This window comes from Crocodylus porosus, unplaced genomic scaffold, assembly GCF_001723895.1.
Source record: "Crocodylus porosus isolate Cpor-Errol unplaced genomic scaffold, CroPor_comp1, whole genome shotgun sequence".
Lineage (NCBI taxonomy): Eukaryota > Metazoa > Chordata > Crocodylia > Crocodylidae > Crocodylus > Crocodylus porosus.
Genome location: NW_017728906.1, coordinates 106,485,310 through 106,505,173, shown reverse-complemented (window position 1 = coordinate 106,505,173; position 19,864 = coordinate 106,485,310). Strand labels below are relative to the sequence as shown.

The 19,864-nt window shown below is 40.5% G+C and overlaps 1 protein-coding gene and 1 long non-coding RNA gene across 7 annotated transcripts in view; one reads left to right on the top strand and one right to left on the bottom strand.

Moving 5' to 3' along the window:
- FARP1 (FERM, ARH/RhoGEF and pleckstrin domain protein 1) overlaps window positions 1–18,716 on the top strand; it is a 330,803-nt gene extending 312,087 nt beyond the window's left edge. For 5 of the 6 annotated variants that reach the window (XM_019529723.1, XM_019529720.1, XM_019529719.1 and 2 more), the window contains exons 19-27: window positions 2,937–3,067; window positions 6,447–6,515; window positions 10,159–10,248; window positions 11,221–11,303; window positions 11,628–11,740; window positions 12,132–12,295; window positions 15,247–15,354; window positions 16,176–16,327; window positions 17,103–17,994. In XM_019529723.1, coding sequence (XP_019385268.1) covers window positions 2,937–3,067; window positions 6,447–6,515; window positions 10,159–10,248; window positions 11,221–11,303; window positions 11,628–11,740; window positions 12,132–12,295; window positions 15,247–15,354; window positions 16,176–16,327; window positions 17,103–17,184 — 992 coding nt within the window. In that variant the 3' untranslated portion in view covers window positions 17,185–17,994. Of the gene's footprint in view, window positions 1–2,936; window positions 3,068–6,446; window positions 6,516–10,158; window positions 10,249–11,220; window positions 11,304–11,627; window positions 11,741–12,131; window positions 12,296–15,246; window positions 15,355–16,175; window positions 16,328–17,102 lie in introns of all 6 variants that reach the window. The other variant, XM_019529722.1, reaches the window with a different exon arrangement.
- Window positions 6,609–16,169, bottom strand: LOC109306381. The gene is made up of 3 exons (XR_002099966.1): window positions 15,835–16,169; window positions 13,118–13,124; window positions 6,609–6,619 (listed from the first exon to the last, which is right to left on the bottom strand). It is a non-coding gene; the product is annotated as an uncharacterized LOC109306381 (long non-coding RNA).
- Window positions 18,717–19,864: the final 1,148 nt, after the last annotated feature.

The window sequence follows — 19,864 nt, the reverse complement described above, 5'->3', positions numbered from 1 at the left end:
CCCAAAGCAGGCTCTTAGATTCCTAACTTCCTAAATGCACTGAATAAGGAATACACCTATATTTCCTGTTCAATACATTTAGGAAGTTAGGAATCTAAAAGCAGAATTCCCTACACTGTTCACTTAGGTGTCATAGAGTGGGGTGATGCCGCAAGTGGCCCTTAGGAGGTGCTGAAGAGAATATCTGAAATACCACCCCTCCTACGTTTAAATGTTAACCTGTAGGCCTGAATTAATGGCTTTTGTGATGACTGGGTTCATAGTCCCAAGTCCCCTCCAGTATTTGGGTATCTAACATCCCTTTGGCCATGAACTGTTTCATAGGGACATCCAATTGATTAGCGCATAGACACTATGCCAGATTCACTTCTTTGTCTAGTAATTTATTGCATGACTCAGAGGCCATTCAGGTCAACATAAAGGGGCTTTATTAGCAAAAAAACTAAGAATTCCACAGTTTAACAGAAAGAAAGGAGCAAAAGGAAATTGTAGGCATAAGTTACTTTCCAGGCTTCCTCCTGACAATCTTCCTGCAGTCACAAGACAGAGTAATATCAAACTAAATTGTATTTTCCAAAGTCTGTTCCCAAAGTAAGCAACTAAGGACATAACTTTTATAGTGGTGAATTTGCTAGGCAAAAGGCAAGGCATATTGGCATACCCTTTAATCTCTGAGCCTCTGAAAACCAGTCCAAACCAGTTTCTTGGTGGTACTTGGAAGGTGTCAGACAAAGTTTAACACTCTGAGAAAGATGTTGTTTTTAGCAATGGAGGATTCAGGTTCCCTACTATACACCTTGCTGTTAGCTGCAACCTTCCAAGCTAGAGGGCATTCACTAGCCCAGAAATTAGCTTCTGTACCTGCCTTACACAGTTAACATATTTTACATTAACACAAGTCAGAAGTTCATCAGCACTCCCAATTTTTTGTTCCTTCATTACAAGTAGCAATGGAGGCTTCTGGGAGAGATTTTGGCCAAGATTTTAGTAGAACTGTACAGTTATGATGTAGCAATATATAGAGAAGTAGTTAGCTGTGTTGGTCTGAACTCAGGAGGCAGGGTAGGTGTGCACCTTTATAGACTAATTAAATAAGATGTATATAGAGCACAAGCTTTCATAACCCCAAGTTGAAACTATGAAAGTTCACTTAATCAGATACTGTGAAAAGACATACAGAAAGCAGAGTATAAGGAGGAAGCCATATATAAACACTGTAAGGTAGTATAATTCAGTTATCAATGGGCTTATAAAACTCAAGCATCTTTGGGATTCACATACAATGCATAGTTTTTATAGTCTGTCATCTGTATGAAGTAGTATCCAGATGTTACAAAGTAACCTAGTGGTTAAAACACTTGTGCATGCTGTGAGAGGATCTGGGTTTTAGGCCTTGTTCTGCCTGAAGGGGTGCCAGGAGAGTGCCCAAACCAGCAAGCTGCAGGTTAAGCTGGGATTTGAGGCTGGACCACTGTGTAATGAAGGAAAAAGCAGCATGACACTATAGCTGGGTGATAAGGGCATTTCCCTGAGAGTAAGGAAACCTGGATTTCAATCCCCTCTGCCAGGACAGTTTTACATATTTTGCATTAAACAGTCATTGGATGAAAAATACCAAACAATTGGAGATGTGAGTTTGAGTCCCTCACATGGAGAAGCCAGAACTCCTGTGGATTGCACTCTTGGACTTGGGGCCTAAAATCTGCCTCGGTTCTTCTTTATGTAACTATGCCCCTTCATGGGTTGGAGCGTCTGGAGCTTTAGAAATCCCTTTGTTCTTCCTAAGCAGTAGAAATCTCTTTTGAGCATTTATGATCTGATGAGGTCAGATGCCCAATTACAGTTTCAATTAAAGCATTAATTATTTGATACTGGCATTCTTGGAGAGAACATCATCATACAGCTAATAATAAAGCACAGCAGCAGTTCTACACTTTCAGAGTGAACAGGCTGTTTATGTCATTGCTGGAGGTGAGGACAAAACTAACAGATCCTTGATTTACAAACAGTCTGTGATATTATAAATAAAACATGTAACCATTTCCCTATACTCCCAAATATGGACATAACTCCATGTGGTGTGATGGGAAAGATGCATTTCATAAACTGCACAGAAGATAGTAAATAAAGATACAGAAACTGGAATAGTTTAGGAAAAGCCTAAAAGTAATCCTGTAATAATATGAAATGCTAATGCATACAATGTTTCTAATGGGATAAAATATATGTACTCTGGTTCCATCAATATAAATGATGACATGGCAAAAAAATTGCTGAATGCTGCCTCTGGTAAGAAAAAGCTCTGTTAAGGGACATAGGATCAGCTTTTTAAATCAGGCTCTTGATCAGTGCAAAAAGTGTGTTTGCTGCAAGAAACAAGTTTTAATGTAGGGGCCCATACAAAAACTAGGCCCCTCTCATGACTATCTTTGGCTTTTTGGTTTCCTGAATTATTTAGTGTACTTGAGTCCTTTCTGGAGGGTGAATTCTAGCTAGTGTGCTGCACTTCCCATGATGGGAGAAGGATATTCATCTCAGATAGGTAGATCCCTCAGGTACTATTTTAAAATGTTTGTTCTCTTCTCAGGGCCCAAAGTTTTGATTCTCCTTGAAAACTGATTGCTATTATGAAGTATAGTTTTAAAGTCTTTATAACAGTAGGTAAAAAAACACCTGTTTAATGACAGAGGTAAGGTAAAAGAGGCTGGTACGACAGGCTGCCTTTATTATAGTGCTGCCATCATCAGTAAGAGACCCTTCAGAGTTTTTGTGCAGTCCTAAGCCAGTTAGAGTTTTTCTGGACAAGACATGTATGATATAGTCTTAGAGGGAGGGGGCCATTCTGGAATTGTATACTATGGATATAATAAATATCGCATACCATTTTATAAGCTTAATGAGAACTTTTTAAAGATTCTTTTTGTTTGTTTACCCAGCTGCTCTGGCTGAGGTTTCTGAAATGGTGGCTCAGCTCCATGGCAATATGATAAAGATGGAGAACTTCCAGAAGCTGCATGAACTGAAGAAAGACTTGATAGGCATTGATAATCTGGTAATCCCGGGAAGGGTAAGTGATATACATTTAATGGTAGTATCACATTCGTACATGCTCTGAATTTATCAGCAAACTAGTTTCAGTACACAAAATAATGTTTTAGACCAGCGCTTCCCAACTGGTGTACCATCAGGCATGTTCAGGTGTGCTGCGGCACTTTGGGCTAGAACCATGCCCCCAGCCAGCCAGATGGGGAGCGTGGCTTCAGCCAGTGATTCAAGCACCATGCCACCAGCCGCTCTGTATTCATTCATGCATCTCCCCCCCAGCTTTTGTCCGCTTGCCACACCGCCACTCTCCCACACCACATTTGGCCAGTGTGCTGCAGGGTGGGAGGGGCCATGTAAGTGTGCCGTGTGGTGAAAACGGTTGGGAAACAGTTCTAGACATCTGTTTCTTCTGTGTGAGTTATAAAATTGCTATGCCCTACCTTCAGACCATTTTAGAACTGCTTTAAATACGATTCTGGGAATACTCTGTTTAAGAGCCGATCTGGATAAGGACCACAAGTCTGATGCTAACCTTAGTGGTCTTGCATTTTCTTATGTAGTTCCAGATGTAATTTGCATCTTTTTCCTTTCCCAAGGACTGTCAATCCAATGTAAAATTTAGACACCATAGAAAGCTATGCTCAAAAGGGAACAGTCCCTTTGTTGTCACAGGGTCTATTTTCAATGCAGATGTGACTTCTAGGGATTTTAAGCATGAAATGGACTGCTTAAACAGAGAGTCAAATCATGATGCTTTGCACAGCAGTTGCACTTGAACTATTGCAAGTTTCCTCTTGTTTGTTGCTGGCATTTTTTGAAATTCCCCAATTCAAGCACACATTGTAGCTTGAGGGGAAAATAAGACATTTGTGCTGGAGAAACTCATCTTTTCCATATAGGCAAGCACTGAAATGGGAGCTCTCTTCTTAAGCACTGAAGTCTCTTTAGTCCACAAGTAGCAATACAGGATCATTTTTGAGACACTGTTGTGTCATATATGTTTTCAAATAAATAAGGTTAATATAGCAGCATGAGCGGTTAATTCGCTTCTGTACTTTTTTTACTGTCCCTGGTTTATTCATATTCCTGTTCTGTACCCACTTCTATCTCTGCCTTCCCGTTAAGGTATTTCTCAGTATTACCTATGCACAAAATTAGAATTGCACCTTTGTCTCCACTGAAAAAGTGTACTTGCTTTTATGCATATCACTGAATAAGTCAGTTTCATGGCTGACATCTCACAGGAGGCAGGTTGCCTTCTTCCAAATGCCCTGCACACTCTGCTGCTCATCTCTACTTTTCTGTGGAAGTCCCTGACACATTCTACTCCTTGTGCAGCCTGAAATGAAGCAGTCGTCAGTTCCACTTTGCTGTTTTCATCTGTCTATATACAGAACTGTCTTGCAACTGAATAAGAAAAAGCCACGAGGCAGGCAATGAAGAGAGATCCTTTGCATCCTAAACCAGACAGCTTCCTGTTCTACTCTACCCTCTGGGATTTGGTCAAGTAGTTGCTTTCTTCCAAGCTTTCATCTAATCTGTTAATTCAGATGCTTAATTCCTGGATCAGGGCTCTGTCTTAGCACTAAAAACCTACTACTGTAGGGCAGCACAAACGCCTGTGGCTGTTCACTGTAATCTATGAAATGGCTATACAGTGCTACACTTCTCAGACACTTGATTTGTGAATCACAGACTCTAATTTAGTGATGGCAAAGCATTATCTCAGGCTGAGTCTGAGCTGTCTTAACAGAAGATATTTTTAGTGTTTGCACAACACTTAGTGTGATGATGGACCTTAGCCTGGTTGTATCCTTTATGTCCATTATAAATATTAAATAATAATCATACTCGCTACTGACTGCCAGTAGCTCCCATTCTGACAGACAAGAATCATCTTAGCTTAGGAATCTTTTGATCATATTCCCTTCATTTACCCATACTCCCTTGATGCTTGAACATCAGGAGGGACGTACAAATGCCAGAAAGCCTGTGTCAACTAGGTTTCCTTAGGCAGAGCAATCTTCCATTAGCTAGTTTATTGCCATGTTGCAGACTGTTCTGCTACTTTGCATGCACAGTGTACCCAAGTCACATGGGTATTGACTTTTGAGGGCACTTCTAATTGTGCTCCATTACATTCTGATTAGAATGTGTTGGAGCAGCATCTCATATATTCAGTGGCCCATGTTTCAAAGTGGAAGCAGGGGCATTTTAACTAAAGCTTGTTGAATGAGCTTTAGTTATAGCACCCCACCGCCGCTATTTTGAAATGTAGGACACTGAATACACAAGATTCTACTGTTGTTTCCCGAGCAGCTCCTGAGAGCCACTGTAATTAAAATGCCCTCCCCCCGCCCCCAACCACACCCCAGAGCATATGTACAGGCACCCTGAGAATCCCTGAACGGGGCTAAAGAAAATGCTTCAAAATTCAGAGCAAGTGTGCATCAAAGGACATTTTTTCATCAGCCACATAGTTAAAAGACGTACATAATTGCCCCAGGAAAACACTAGCACAATGGTAGCTTTAATTCTAGTGAAGAGGGCTCTTTCCTAGCATGCACAATTTAAAATAGTTAGAGCTCTATGAATGCATTATGTCATACAGAATGAGTGGTACCGCTTACCTTGGTGAATTCAGATTGCCGGTCAAATCTTGCCCCATCGTTTGTTGTGGTTATTGACTCTACATCTACAGCAAAGAATCACTATACCTCTGTGTTATACCTGGCTGTTCATTTTAAATCAGCCACTAACAGTCAAAACTGATGAGGTGTCTGGAGGAATTGGTATTAGTGCAAAAGATTCCTCTTTTGATGATGTATTCCCTGGTATTGAATAAAACTGCTGCAGATAACCGAGTACCTTAAATATTTTTGAAGAAAAGGGCAGTTTTGAATAGGAACCTTGTAAAAAAAACCATTGAGGAAAGTATTTGATGAAAAATAAATGAAAATAACTTTGGGACTAGTCTAGACTGCAACTTTCTCAGGTGGAACTTTTTGCCAGCGGTTACACCATCTCTCCGAAGTGAAAGATGCCTCCTGCCACCACTGCACAGCCACAAGAAGGCATGCATGGAGCCTGCTGTGCCTTGCACTGGTTGCAGCACTCTCTTCAACTCTGGTACCTTCTGTGGGTGCATTTCATGCTCTTCTGGCACAGATGCTGCAGTGGACCTCCGTCAGAAGCAAATGAATGGGCACATACTGTAGCAGCTCGGTGGCAGCTGCTGTCTGCCAGAACTTTTGCTGGCAGAAGCAACTATGTGTAGTAGACAAAGCCTTGGTAACTAACATGATCTGAGTCAATACCATGACTAAATACTTGAAGACATTTAACAAGATATATGCAAAGGGATATATGACGTACTCATTTAATTGTGTGTGTTTTTACAGGAGTTCATTAGACTGGGCAGTCTTAGTAAGCTGTCAGGAAAAGGTTTACAGCAGCGGATGTTCTTCCTGGTAAGTAGCCAAAACAGTTGGTACTGAAGACTAGAACTGTGAATAAATTGCACATTTTAAAATAATCTGTTCTAAAAGAACACAGTATACATCTCATAACAGGACTTAGAGCTACTTGAGGATAAATCAGTCTTGTAGCCAAAGCCACCCCCTTTCTTCTTCCTCCATTGTAAACAACACATACAAACACAAAATCATTTATTCATTTTGATGATGCTTGCAGTGTATCCTGGACTCCCTGTGACTTTGCCACATACAACAAAAAGTAGAATGGCAGCCACTCCTCCCACCACAAGAAGAAAATAACCTTTTGCAAGGTCGGGAAAGCTTCAAGGAAGCTGTCCTCTGTCAGCTTTAGCACATACACGGTCTACAGCCAGGTCCATGTAGGCATTATGGTCTCAAGTTGCAGCAAGAGAAGTTTAGGTTACATATTAGGAAAAACTCTCTCACAAGGAGGGTAGTGAAGCACTGGCAGAGTTGCTGCAGTGGACCTCCATAGAGCCATCAGAATTAAGTGAATGGACACAAACTCTAGCAGCTTAGTGGCAGCTACTGTCCCCTGCCAGAACTTTTTCTGGCAGAAGCAAGCACCCAGAGTGGTTGTGAAATCTCCATCCCGGGAGGTTTTTAAGACCCAGCTAGACAAAGCCTTGGCTAGGATGATCTAGTTGGGGGATGGTCCTGCTTTGAGCAAGCGGTTGGACTAGATGACCTCCTGAGGTCCTTTCCAACCCTAATTTTCTACGATTCTGTGATTTTCCGGTTTTGGTTCTGTCTCATCCCGATGACACCCTTCCATGTTAATGGCATCTGCATGTACCTGCCCTTACAATTTGAGGTTACAGCACTAACTGAGTCCCTCTCTCACCAGCACTTCCAATGTTTTCAGGGCAACTATTTTTCTTCTTTTTGACTCTACAAAACTAGACTATTTGGGCCCCCCTGAATAGTAGAGCTGCTTCCCCTGTCCTCTGGGTTTGGGTCTTCAAGAAATATTTGTCCCAGTCCAGTTAATGTAGTAAAGCTGAAATGCCTAAGACAATGCACTGGGCTCACTGCCTTTTCAGTCAAGCGTGCAACAGAGCACACGTCAACTTGAATGAGAACTATGAGCCAGTCCAATGGGATGAATGCTTTCTTGACCTGCTGCTGTATGAAGGAAACAGTGTTGCCCGGTATTGCATGGCAGACCTCTTCAGTGTGGAGGGTTATATGGGAAATTCTGGATTGGGTCAGATTAGGCCAAAACAGTCACTAATTGCATGAAAGTGTGGGACAAAAAAGGCACTAAAAAGGGAGTCTGTGTACCATGAATTTAAACCTCATCTCTAATGACTGCTACTTATATTTTCTTGAACTTCACAGCATGGGCAACTGGTGCCTCCCAAGTCTGGGGGGAGGCGCCCACAGATGCCGCTGGTGGCGTTAGCAGTAGGGACAGGGCTGGTGAGCACCTGCAGATGCTGCCAGTGGTATCAGCAGCAGGGACAGCCTTGTAAGGGAGGGCTATGTCCCCCACCTTGTCCTTCCTACCAGTCACCTATGCTTCACAGCCTTTTTTATCAATCCAGCCTCCATGCACTACTAAAGGGCAGCTCAGCTGTTAACTTGTTTGCACAATGAGAAGGTGAAGAAATGTACATTAGGCAGAGTTGGGAATACAATTTAGGGCTAATTTCTCTTCCCATCCTACTCCAACATACAGCTGCCTGGCCAAACCATAACCAAAGTAGCAGTCTCCTTTGTTTTTGTAGATGTGTACTTCTCCAGCACTTTCAGCCCAGAGATACATTGTTTCACCCTGCAGAACCACACAGCCTTTCCATTTATTTCAAGGGGTAGCACTCAGACACTTCCAGAGACGAATCCTTGGTTTCACTGGAGGCTTGTGGCTACCCATTTACTCTGGCATCTGCTCAGAATTTTATTTCCCCCCCCCCCAACTTCATAGGGTGGACACAGCTTCAGACTTTTGGTGTGAGCAGTTAAATGGGGGTGGGACAATAGCTTAACAGTCTTACTCCTCTATAAACAGCCTAGTGGCAAAAGCACTAGGCTCGTCAGCCTCAGGATATACACCCCAACAGAACATCAGATTTCTTGTCAAACTGAGTGGGCAACAAAGCAGGAAGATAACAGGGACAGAAGGATAGCAAAGGTGAGGGAACCCAAGCTGAGGGTCCAGAAAGGAAGGTCCTATCCTGCCCTGAAAGAAAAGACACCCTGGGTTCTAGGCCCCTGCTCCCAAGGCTCTTTAAGGACTGGTATTTCTGAGCCAGAAAGGTGCTCACAGTCCAGCCTGGTGATGTGGACGCAGTCCTGTGAAATGGAGAATGGGATTCTAATCTGCCCCCATGGTCTTCCATGTTCAGGGCAAATACTATTAGTCTATGGGGACAAAATGTAGGCACTGCAATTCAACAGGTGTCATTTCAGCATCAGAGTCCCTAGTCAAGCTGGTTTGCTACCCACAATTTGGGGGATTAAGCAACAGATCATAGATTTCCTCTAATCCACAGTGCATTGCATCTGCACATGCAAGGTAGGGACAAGCACAGCTACCTGGGGCATCTTGGCATGCAAGTAAAACTTACAGTGCAGCAGAGAAACAATAGTCTGCCATAAGTTTCTAGTATGACAGCTCCGGCAGCCTCACTGCCTTCCAGACTGAATGGGCCATATTAGTTTTTTTATCCTATCCTTAACCACTGCACAAGACTGTCATTCTGGAGCCTGGATTAGCAAGTTTAATATTCTACTCATCTCTATCAATTAGTTGCATAGCCTGTTGGCAACATGTGTGTTAAGTCTCCCTCTAGTGGCTGATCAATGTAAAGAATAACAATTATTACTACATGCAAAGGCCTATGCTGTAGCTTGTCCCTTTGGCTGTAGATGACAGAATTTGTTTACATTTTTTTAAACACAGTTTAGGTTAGTTAATTTGGTGAGCATATAGCCTTTAAAGCAGACTTTATAGGTAACTCAGCTTCCCCTAGTTGCACTCTAGCATGCAACAAAGTACAGATGTTGTCACACATTTTGATTGCTCATGTCCCAAATAGGAAGTTACAATGATTAAGTATAGTAGGGCTTAACACCCCCCCAATACCCTTGTTCTAGAGAAGTACTTCTTCCAGCCAGCTCCTCAGTCCCCAGAATAAGAGCCACAGCAGGCTTGAATGGAAAACTGCCCTTTGGGTTGATCTGTCCACTGTCCTCAGTGAGGGATTAATTGTTCATTCTGCTCTGCTCTGTCAGAGTAAAGATAATAAGCATATTGTCCCAATGCTGTGAGGCCAAGAGACATTCTTCCTCAATTCAGTGCAATGGTTCATGGGCCTTTGGGGAGTTGGGAGCTAGCAAGCCCTGGGCCCAAGAGGAGTCCCCCCAGAAGAGAAAGCAGAGAACTTGAAGAAGGTTCTTCAGGATCACATGTGATGAAAGGCCATGGTGGGAACATGGTCCTGGCAATATTGTCTGGAAACTGGTATTTGGATTCAGATGTTAGTCAAGGTTCATATTAGAGGCTTCTTCCAAGGGCCCTAACTGCTCATTGATATTGTTGGACTCTTGTCTTATATGTTTGCTTTTTAACCATACTTACTTGTTAGTCAATATGCTCATTCTTATTTTTCAGTTTAATGATGTTTTGTTGTACACAAGCAGAGGCCTGACAGCATCAAATCAATTTAAAGTCCATGGGCAGCTCCCATTATATGGCATGACAGTAAGTACACTACTACTGTGGGAAGTTAGTGGCTCAGGGAATTAATGGGAGATGTTTTGACTTGGGGCCCATAGTGGTAGAGATTGACCTCTTTCTGCAGGTTGCTTTATGATCTGCTACATTAGCAGGCATCATCAGTTTCTTAGTATGGTATGTCCATGATAAAAACTGCTCTCACCAACCAACCAGAGGCAAATTCAAGTCTCCGTGGATCCTAAAGTCTGTAGGCGCGTTTGGCTCCTTTTCATCTTTCAATCCACAATGAGGAAAAGTACAATCTAGTCATTTATGCCTAATCAGTAGCATCTCACCATAAAGTAGTGGTTAAGGAATTTTCTGCCAGCCTCACAGTATATTGCCTCCATTAATTTCCTCAGTCCTCTTTGCACTGTTCTTTCTAAAAGTACTTTCAGAACCTACTATAAAGAGGGGGTGTTTTTTTCTTTTTGGTTTGTTTTTAAATTCCTGCCACTCCTTGGGATTGCATTAATCCTGAAAGTCTAGATTTTACTGACATTGAAGCAGAACATGAGCACACCATGCTACAGTTTTCTTAGTGCTGCTATCCCAAGTTTTGTCTACCATTTCCAGAAATCCTGTCACTAATGTATTCCTCTAGCACAGATGAACACATGCAGCATATATTCTTCAGAAATTCAACCATGTCTGTTTTCAGGGTTCTAACTGAAAGAAGAAAAACTGTACTTTAAACAAAAGACTGTATTGGCTCTAATGCTGATGATAGCTGGAAAAATAATTCTCCAGTAGCCCTTTCCATGCCTCTCAGCCCACCTTTTCCCTTTCTCTCTCTACTCAACTTATGAACAGGTCTGTGGGGTTATTCCTTCCTCCATGCTGATGAACCTGTGCTATAGTTTCTAGTAATATTCATGCAATCAGATCCAGTACATATATACTTCCTTCAATGCATGCCTAATACAATCTGCTAATATATGGACTTTTGCCTCTTAGATAGAAGAGAGTGAAGAAGAATGGGGAGTTCCTCATTGTCTGACATTACGAGGTCAGCGTCAATCCATCATTGTTGCTGCAAGGTAATGCCACGGAACCATGTATTAAAAGTCACCTGCAGAGTCCCAATTTGGACAGAATTTTCTTTTGATTAGCTCTCAGCAGAATGCACCTTTGTGCAGAATGATTGTGTACAGCAAACTAGCTAAAAACATGAATAACCCCCCTCTATGTGGATTAGAATAAGTATGTGCAGATTGTGATTTTTTTTTTAGCCAAATCAAATAGCAGTTAGACTTATTTAGACACGAGACAATAGCTTAGAAGCCCAACTGAAATTGTGATTAAGTTCTGAAGTTGCTTTTAGCCTCAGTTAAACTAAACAAAACTTTGATCTCTGTTCTTAGCACACAGGCTGAAATGGACAAGTGGACTGAGGACATACAGATGGCAATAGATCTGGCAGAAAAAAGCAATGGCCCAGCACCTGAACTACTGGCTAGTAGCCCACCAGACAATAGTAAGTACAGGGTGAAGTGAAGGAGTTAAGTAAATTAAGCAATTAATTAAGTTCACTGGCATGGGAATGTTTCTTGAAATTATGTGTTTTTGTTGCCTATTAAAAGACATGTTTCCAAGTTACTGTAAAACATATGTTCCAGACTAGTTGTAGCACTGCCCATCTTTCTTCAGGAAGTTGCAACTCAGAGCAACACACCCCCAGATTTACAACCAAACTAAAATACTTCAGCGACTGTTGGACGCTCTAACACTTGAATTGTGTAAAAGTGTTCCTTTGCAAATGCTGCACAGATTTCATATGCCTTTTAGCAGGGCTGAACCTTGCTTAACTTTGCCAATCATGTATGTTGTATAGAGCAAGAAAGATGCTTTTTCCCTGCATTTCATAGAGTCTCCTGATGAAACAACTGTAGACCAGGAATCAGAGGACGATCTCAGTGCATCCCGCACCTCTCTGGAACGTCAGTCACCACACCGTGGCAACACTACGGTGCACGTCTGCTGGCACAGAAATACCAGTGTTTCAATGATCGACTTTAGTATTGCTGTGGAGGTATCTGCCTCAGAACAATTTGAGCTGCAGAGGTTTCTTCATTGACAATTTCCTTTTTGCCCTACAGCTAGGTGGCTACATTGCATTAAATGCAATGATGCATCTCTTTCTGAGGGTTTCAGACAAAACTCAAAAGTACACTGAGCCCTCTTGACCCTCAAAAGATGACAGTGAAAACACCCCTATGTCTGCACTGTTCATTAATTTAACAAATTTTTAAAAAACAACGGTAACTTATCTTCACAAAATTGGTATTTTGAAAGTCTAAATGCACTTCCAGATAAAAACAAAAAAATCCCCCTTCTAAACACTGCCTTATATTAAGGCATTGAGCCAACAGTAGGGCTTAAAGGTTATTGTCTCTGGCAACTGCAGCCTGAGTCCTGACTTTCTGTAGTACTGATTCACTTTCTTTACTTCGGCCTTTTTTCTTCTGGAAATTGTGTGTTCACTGTTTAGTTTCATTTGCCTTACTCTTCACTTGTATTTTCTGCATTGCAGCTAAACCAATTTCAAATAAAAGTAGCAATTCTACGAATATTTTGATAGAAAAATTCCCAGTATTAGATATATAGTACTCATTTTTTAAAATGGCTGAAATATTATAAATAAGCCTGTTTCCAGTTTTAAGCGAGTTTTTAAAGAAGTGTGAGAAATTCTGTATCTTGCTCCTGTTTAGATGTTCTCCCTTGAGAATGGAAAGCATATTTCAAAAGAGATTGTAAGGAGCTCTGACTTCCTCAGAAATTAACATAGTGCTATAAGAAAAGGGTTAAGCAATATCTAATTAGGCTCTAAATTGGTTTAGCTTCCCTAAGGCACCCCTAGGCTACGTATTTCACTGGAAAATGCCTCTAGGTCGCTTTATTTATTAGGGGCAGGGACTTCCTATATCTTAATGCTTTCTGAAGCCAGTTCTCAGTTTACAAGAATGGGAGGTATCCATAAGCAGTGATCACAATACCTCTATAGAGAAGGGGTGTTTGAATCTTCAACGTCAGAATTTGAGAGTCAGGTCCTTGAATTAGAAAATGCCCCTAGAGTATAACTCACAAGCTTGGTTTTGATCTCATCCATGTGACCTTGCTTTCCTTGGGTTTTCAGTAACTGGGGCATATCTACACTTTGGTTGCAGAACTGAGTTACGTGTCATGTAGAGACACTCAAGATACCATTAAATGAGCTAGTTCAGATACCTATAGCAATCTCACTTCAGCAAGTACTCAGTGGGGACCAACATTTTTGTCAGGCACACCACAAATAAGTTCCATACCCTTCCCAAGTATCATTCCAATCCCTTTCTCCCACGTGCTGCTCAGCTTTCTGCCTGACCTGATGCTTTACTTCCTTCTCTCTGCCACTGTGCTGGCTGCCCCATCCCCAATTTGCTATGCACCATGCACAGAGGCTACCCATGCCACTTGTGGCATCTGTGTTGCAGGCTGGCCCACCCCTGTAGTAACTTACACTGCTTCTTCGTTAATGAAAAGCTAACTTGGATGTCTCTGCAAAGTACAGGCATCCCCTTTAGTGTAGAAATATGGCCATTTCTCAAAACTAGTTTAGTAAAAAGTTATTGTACTAACCTTCTTCTAGCATAAAAGTAAAGAAAATTAGCATCTGAGGACCAACACTACTCTAAATTACTCTGTCCTTCCCATGAGTAAAGTGATGGAAGCTGAACAACCTAGAGGCACATACCAGAGTGTATATGTACACCATCAGTTCCACAGCTGTTCCATCCTTGGCAAGTTACATCACATCATTCTGTGTGTGGCGCTCACTTCAGCATTATTGTTTATTTTCTTTGTCTCTCCTCCTTCTCTGTCGTTCCTTTGGTAGAAGATCCTCTCACTGTCAGTGACTGTACTTCCTTACCTGCTGGACTGATCAGTGATCAGAGGCCTGTTCCCATTTCATATGTCTGCTGGTACCGAATGCAAAGCCTGTCCTTTTATGATATTCTCCAGAGTAATGAGGTAACAAAAACCCCCTAAAAATCAAGGAATACATGTGTGTAATCTAGACCAAGCACACAGCAATCCAAACTACAAAGAGACTAGGATTATTTAAAACTGAATTTTAAGCCCAACACTGACTGTTGAAATAAACTATATTAAGGTAAAATATTCTTGATATTTGACTTATTACTTCACTGCATTTTCTGCATGTGGTATTAAGTGTTCATTGCTGCAGATTCAGCAGTTGTTTTCAGCATTGAGGACAATGCAGTTCTTTGCACAACGTTGAATGGTAAAATGACCCTCAGCAAGTGACTTTCTCCTGCCTTCCAAAGGACAAAAATACACTAATCACCACTGCTTAGGGCAGAGTCCATCAAAAACTCTCCTCAAAAAAATCAGGCTCCTAAGAAGCTGACAAAAGCCAAGTATTTTTTTTTCAGTTTAAGATCTGTGCAGTGCAGATAAAAAAAGCTAGAGGGGTGAAATAAGGTTTTCAGCTTAAGTATGATATTTCTCAGTGAACAGTTTCATTCCAATAAGGGGAAATAAAAAAAAAGGTGAAGATTTAAGGAAAGGTTAAAGAGATAATTACTACTTTATACTCTAGGCTTAATGCATCAATGAAGAAAAAGTCCACTAATTGGCTAATTTAAGAGAATATTGGTATACTGGCTTAAAAATAATTGGAAGTGATCAAAATACATTATGCTCTCCCACCTCCCTACCCCCCAGAAAAGGTTTCTGCATAAAACAAGGTAACAGCAGATCATTTTTTCTTAGAAATAAAAGTATAGGCAAGCCTCACTTAAAGAATGAGAAGGACATTGATTCTGAAAGTTTCCTATTCTTTTGTTCTTTCTACATTAAACTAATTTAAACTGGAATGTAAGAATTCTTTTTTCATGGGGCTTGGCTACTTTCCATTAGCTTGCTCAGTTAGCTTATGCACATTCCACTATGTCATTTTGATCACACTCTCAATTTCAGAATCAGCTCTCTGGAAACCTTTTGAGAAAATTCAAGAACAGCAACGGGTGGCAGAAGCTCTGGGTGGTATTCACCAACTTCTGTATGTTCTTCTACAAATCGCATCAGGTAAAGAAAAGTACACAGGTTTTTACAGCTACATACTGCGTATGAAAAGAGGCCAGGGGCTTCTTTGTTCTTAGTGTCATCAGAAAGGAAAACCAGATATTCTAAAGGGACATCATAGGCAAGATTGGTAATGCCACCTATGAAGTTGGCCAGTATTTCCCAGTATTAATATATGCAGTATAGTTTACTTCACACTTATGTGATGACTTATGACTAATGGTTCAATAGGAACACCATTTGGCCTTATCATTCTCCTGACTGGTTTGTACATTTCTAAATGTATGTGCCCTAAAAAAATTCCAAACCCCAAAAAGCTTAAGATGTTTATTTTATACCTATATATCTAGATCTGCATTTGGCAATGAGTGCCAAGTAACTTGAAGGGGGAAGGACAGAGGTTAAGGAAGAGAACAACTATGCACCATGGAACATAATTAGTAAAATATCTTGGGCTCCTGTAATGAAGATTTTAATATATACAGTATTTTACAAAGCCAACTGACAACTTGCTAAGGGAGAAAAATGTCACAAACAAGAATCCCAAAGTAATCTCACTAAAGGAGCTGAAGTTTTCTTTTCTCTTTGTAACATGCTTTGTGGATATGAAGTATAAAACGTAACTTAACAGTGATCACTAACAAAACAACAAAAGCTTCAGGTTCCTTTTACTATGAAGATCTTGATCTCTACTGTGCATTATTACCTGCAGTTGAAAAAAAAAAAATATTTTTTCCCTGCAGGCTTGGAGATGTGGGTAAAATATTTAAATGCATGTTTACAAAATTTGTGGCCTCATCTCACAGCATTTTTAACCGTTTTAGGACAATCATCCTTTAGCCTGTCTTCCCTTATTGGGGTATTCACTTACCATGCCTTCTGAATCGGAGAACATTCACAAAGATTATGTCTTTAAGCTACACTTCAAATCCCACGTGTACTACTTCAGGGCTGAAAGTGAATACACATTTGAAAGGTATGTAGTTTTTCTGCAGGGTGGATTTCTACTAAAGGAAAAAGGGTGGCTTTGTGCAAGGACTTTGCCATGATGATAGGGATCAAAACACAGTCAACTAAATTGGTGTATTAATGCAGTAAACTCCATTCAGGATGATTAAGAAAAGGACACATCATCATATTCAGCACAATCCTGCAAAAGTAACATGATATACCTACTGGAGGCAGAAATAAGTTAAATATCTGAAACTACCATGCACATTGTAAGAAAAAGCAATTATTTACCCCCAAAACTTAGTTATTAGTTGGGGGTATCTTACCCAATTTGGGAGTAAGATAAGGCAAGTCTCCCATCCCTATGAACACTCATCATGTTGGTTTCTTTTCTTACAATGTCCTGCCTCCTTACTGTGTACATTACATAATCTGTGCATTTCACTAAATGGTTGTAAATGAAAGAAAAAAAGGTGAAAACACCTACTTGCCAATTAATCCCCCAAATTTCAAATGAATTTGTATAAACTAGGTAGTAATCTAGGTTTTTTTAGTTTTTTATATGTAATTAGTTCATTAACAATGAAAGCCCTTTGTTATTTCTGTTGAACTTCGGAGGTCAAAGAAGCTTACCGATTCTTACAAAACCAACCTCATCTGTTTCAGAAGGGAATGAGAAATAAAGCCAGGAGTCAAGACCTTCCTGTGGACCATTAAAATGTATAATGCATTCAGAGTGCATTCTTAAGGAAGCCTTCCTTGGCTATTTATTTTATTTTGCCTTTGTCTTCCCTAAACAGGTGGATGGAGGTGATCCGAAGTGCCACCAGCTCTGCCTCACGCACTCGTGTTTTAAGTCATAAAGAGTCTCATGTGTATTGACAGCTAAACACTCACCACACTGATTGTTCCCACGAGCTGCTGCTTTTCTAGAGGACATCTGAATTTATTCTCTCCCTTAACCTTTAGCACAAACTTACATTTGTTTAAAAGCAAAAAATGATTTTACAGCAACCTTCATGATGCCCTCAGCAACTGTTTAAACTTAAGTTTCTCCATCAGCCCAGTGGCAGCAGTTAGTTTCCTGTCCTGTATTTTGTCATTCTGTGTGCTGTTTCTAGCTTGTGCCAGTATTAAAATATTGTCCTTATTAGAGTGCCAAAAGACATTTTCTTGCCTCAAAAGGTTGCACCTGAAAGACACAAACTAATTTGTAATTTCACAATCTGAAAATTTTCTCTAATGAGGCAAATGCTTTCTCCTCTTTTACTAAAAAGATTTTTTACCATGCTAAAACTGTAGACTGCTGGATTTTTAAATGTATGGATTTCCAGTGTAGACTATAAATATATGCACAGTAGGCAGTCTGACAGTAATGAGGTAATTTTCAGATGTCATTTTTCAATCTTTCTACATATAATCAAGGAAATACCAATTTTCTATCTTTAACAAAAACAGTTCACAGCTCACCAATCTCATTTCATTTTGGGGTTACAAATTCATGTGGTTATAAAACTGTGTAGGACTTGTATTTAACCTTTTCCTTGGTGCCAGTTGACCAAATTGTTCATTTGTTGGTTTTGAAGAGTGAATACTACTTGCGAGATGAGAAATAACCCGGTGCAATATTATTTGGGCTATTAATGTACTGTGAATGGCGTATGCAAGGAGAAATTAAAAGCCGTGGTGGTATTCCGCTGTTTGTTTTTACAAACTTAACAAAAGCTGTATGCCCCACAGCTATTCGTGATTAAGTTGTAGAGTGTTTTAGTAGACAAAGTGGACTCAAACACTATAAGCTGATGGTACTGCTTTACCCTAGACTTTCATGATCTGTGTATCCTATAAGTTTCATTTTGTATTGAACAATTTGTAGTGGTCTGCAAACTGTCTGAAGGTTAGTTCCTCTAAAGTGGTACTATTTCTATTTCAGAAAATTATGGACTTTAACTTACATGTAGAGAACAGGATGTAATCATTGTCTGAGGCATTTATTCCATCTGGCATATTCATCTATATATTTAATCTAATGGCATTTTCTTGGATCATCTACTGGTCCAATTAGAAGACTAAGTCAGATCAGATGCTTTTCCTTGCTGTTTTTAGATACATTTCTTACTGAAAGTTTATATTATACAGAAAATATAAACACAAATTCAACCAGCTAAACACAGATTTATCATGATTACAGAGGTCCTTTTGGGGAATACTACCATCATGAAGCCAACAGAGGCCTGGATATAAATATGGGAACCGCAAAGAAAAGGGGAGGGGGGAAGAAATTATTCTACCATCAATTTTTAAATGTCTAGCTACTGGATTTGTTAATCACGTGCCCTTACACAATGTATAAAATGGTTTAGCATTGCTCACAACAAAAGGGAATAAAATACCTCACAATGCAATCAAGCATACTTCAGTTTCAAGACAATAAAATGCTGTCATTTGTCTTTCTTCCTTAGAAGGTTAGTAAATTCAGGTGCTCCTGAAAAGTCCCCAACTGCCTTGGTGTTACTAGTGAAAAATCCATTTGGCCTTTCAGTGAAGTGTACGCAAGAATAATGCTTTCAAAAACAGGAGAGACTAACTTTAATCTCCTGTGGGTCTCTCTCTTGTATACAGAATGTGGGATTTTCATAAGCACTGAAGTTCCAATACCCTCAGATGAGATGCACTGATAGAAAAGCAGTGAAATTGAAGCTTATCTGCTTTGGCTTCTACAAGCTATATATTCAGAAACTGGTATCAACTTTTGCTATGTATTTTGCAACTACTTACCTGTCAACTTAGTTCAAGTTAGAAAGCACCACAGACTCACAATGGTAGAAGCATTCTGAATTAGTCTTTTTTCAGCACACAGTTCTTTAGCTAATATATACCACTAGCTAGCACAGGGTGTCAAAGATATAGGCCACAGAGCCCCATCATTTGGTCAGTAATGCTGCCCTAGGATTTGGAGTTGAGCCACACGCTGTCTATGGTATGGCCTTGCACATAAGGCCCACAAACCCTGTCCTAGATGGTCCAGGATGGGTGCTGCACATGATACTCATTCCAGATAGTCTAAAGACAGTACCCACCTTGGCTGGTGCATGGAGGACACCATGCAGACTGCCTGCAGTGGGTACAATGTGCATCCCAGACTGGATGCCACATGCAGCACATGTCTTGGGTTAGCTGGAGCAGGCACCAACTGTGCTAGATTCAGCATGTGGAAGAGAGGATCTGCCCTACAGCAACAACCCTGCACCACTCATCTGGCCTGCAGGGCCACCTGAGTGAATACCCCCGAGTTGGAACAATTTCAGATTTCATGCAAGTATAAAACATTTATTTTACTTTCCTCCTATGTTATAAACTCATAAATTTTTAGAAGTGTATTAAGGATTTTTATCTACCCTGTGGGGGAAATGTCTTATGGCTATGGCAGTCAAAACATTAATAAATACTTTACATTATATTAAATTATTAAACAACATATACAGAACAGGTTTTGGCAGACTTACCTCCTTACCAAAGGTGTGAATTGAGCCACTAAGTGATGCTGCTAAAAACAAGTCAG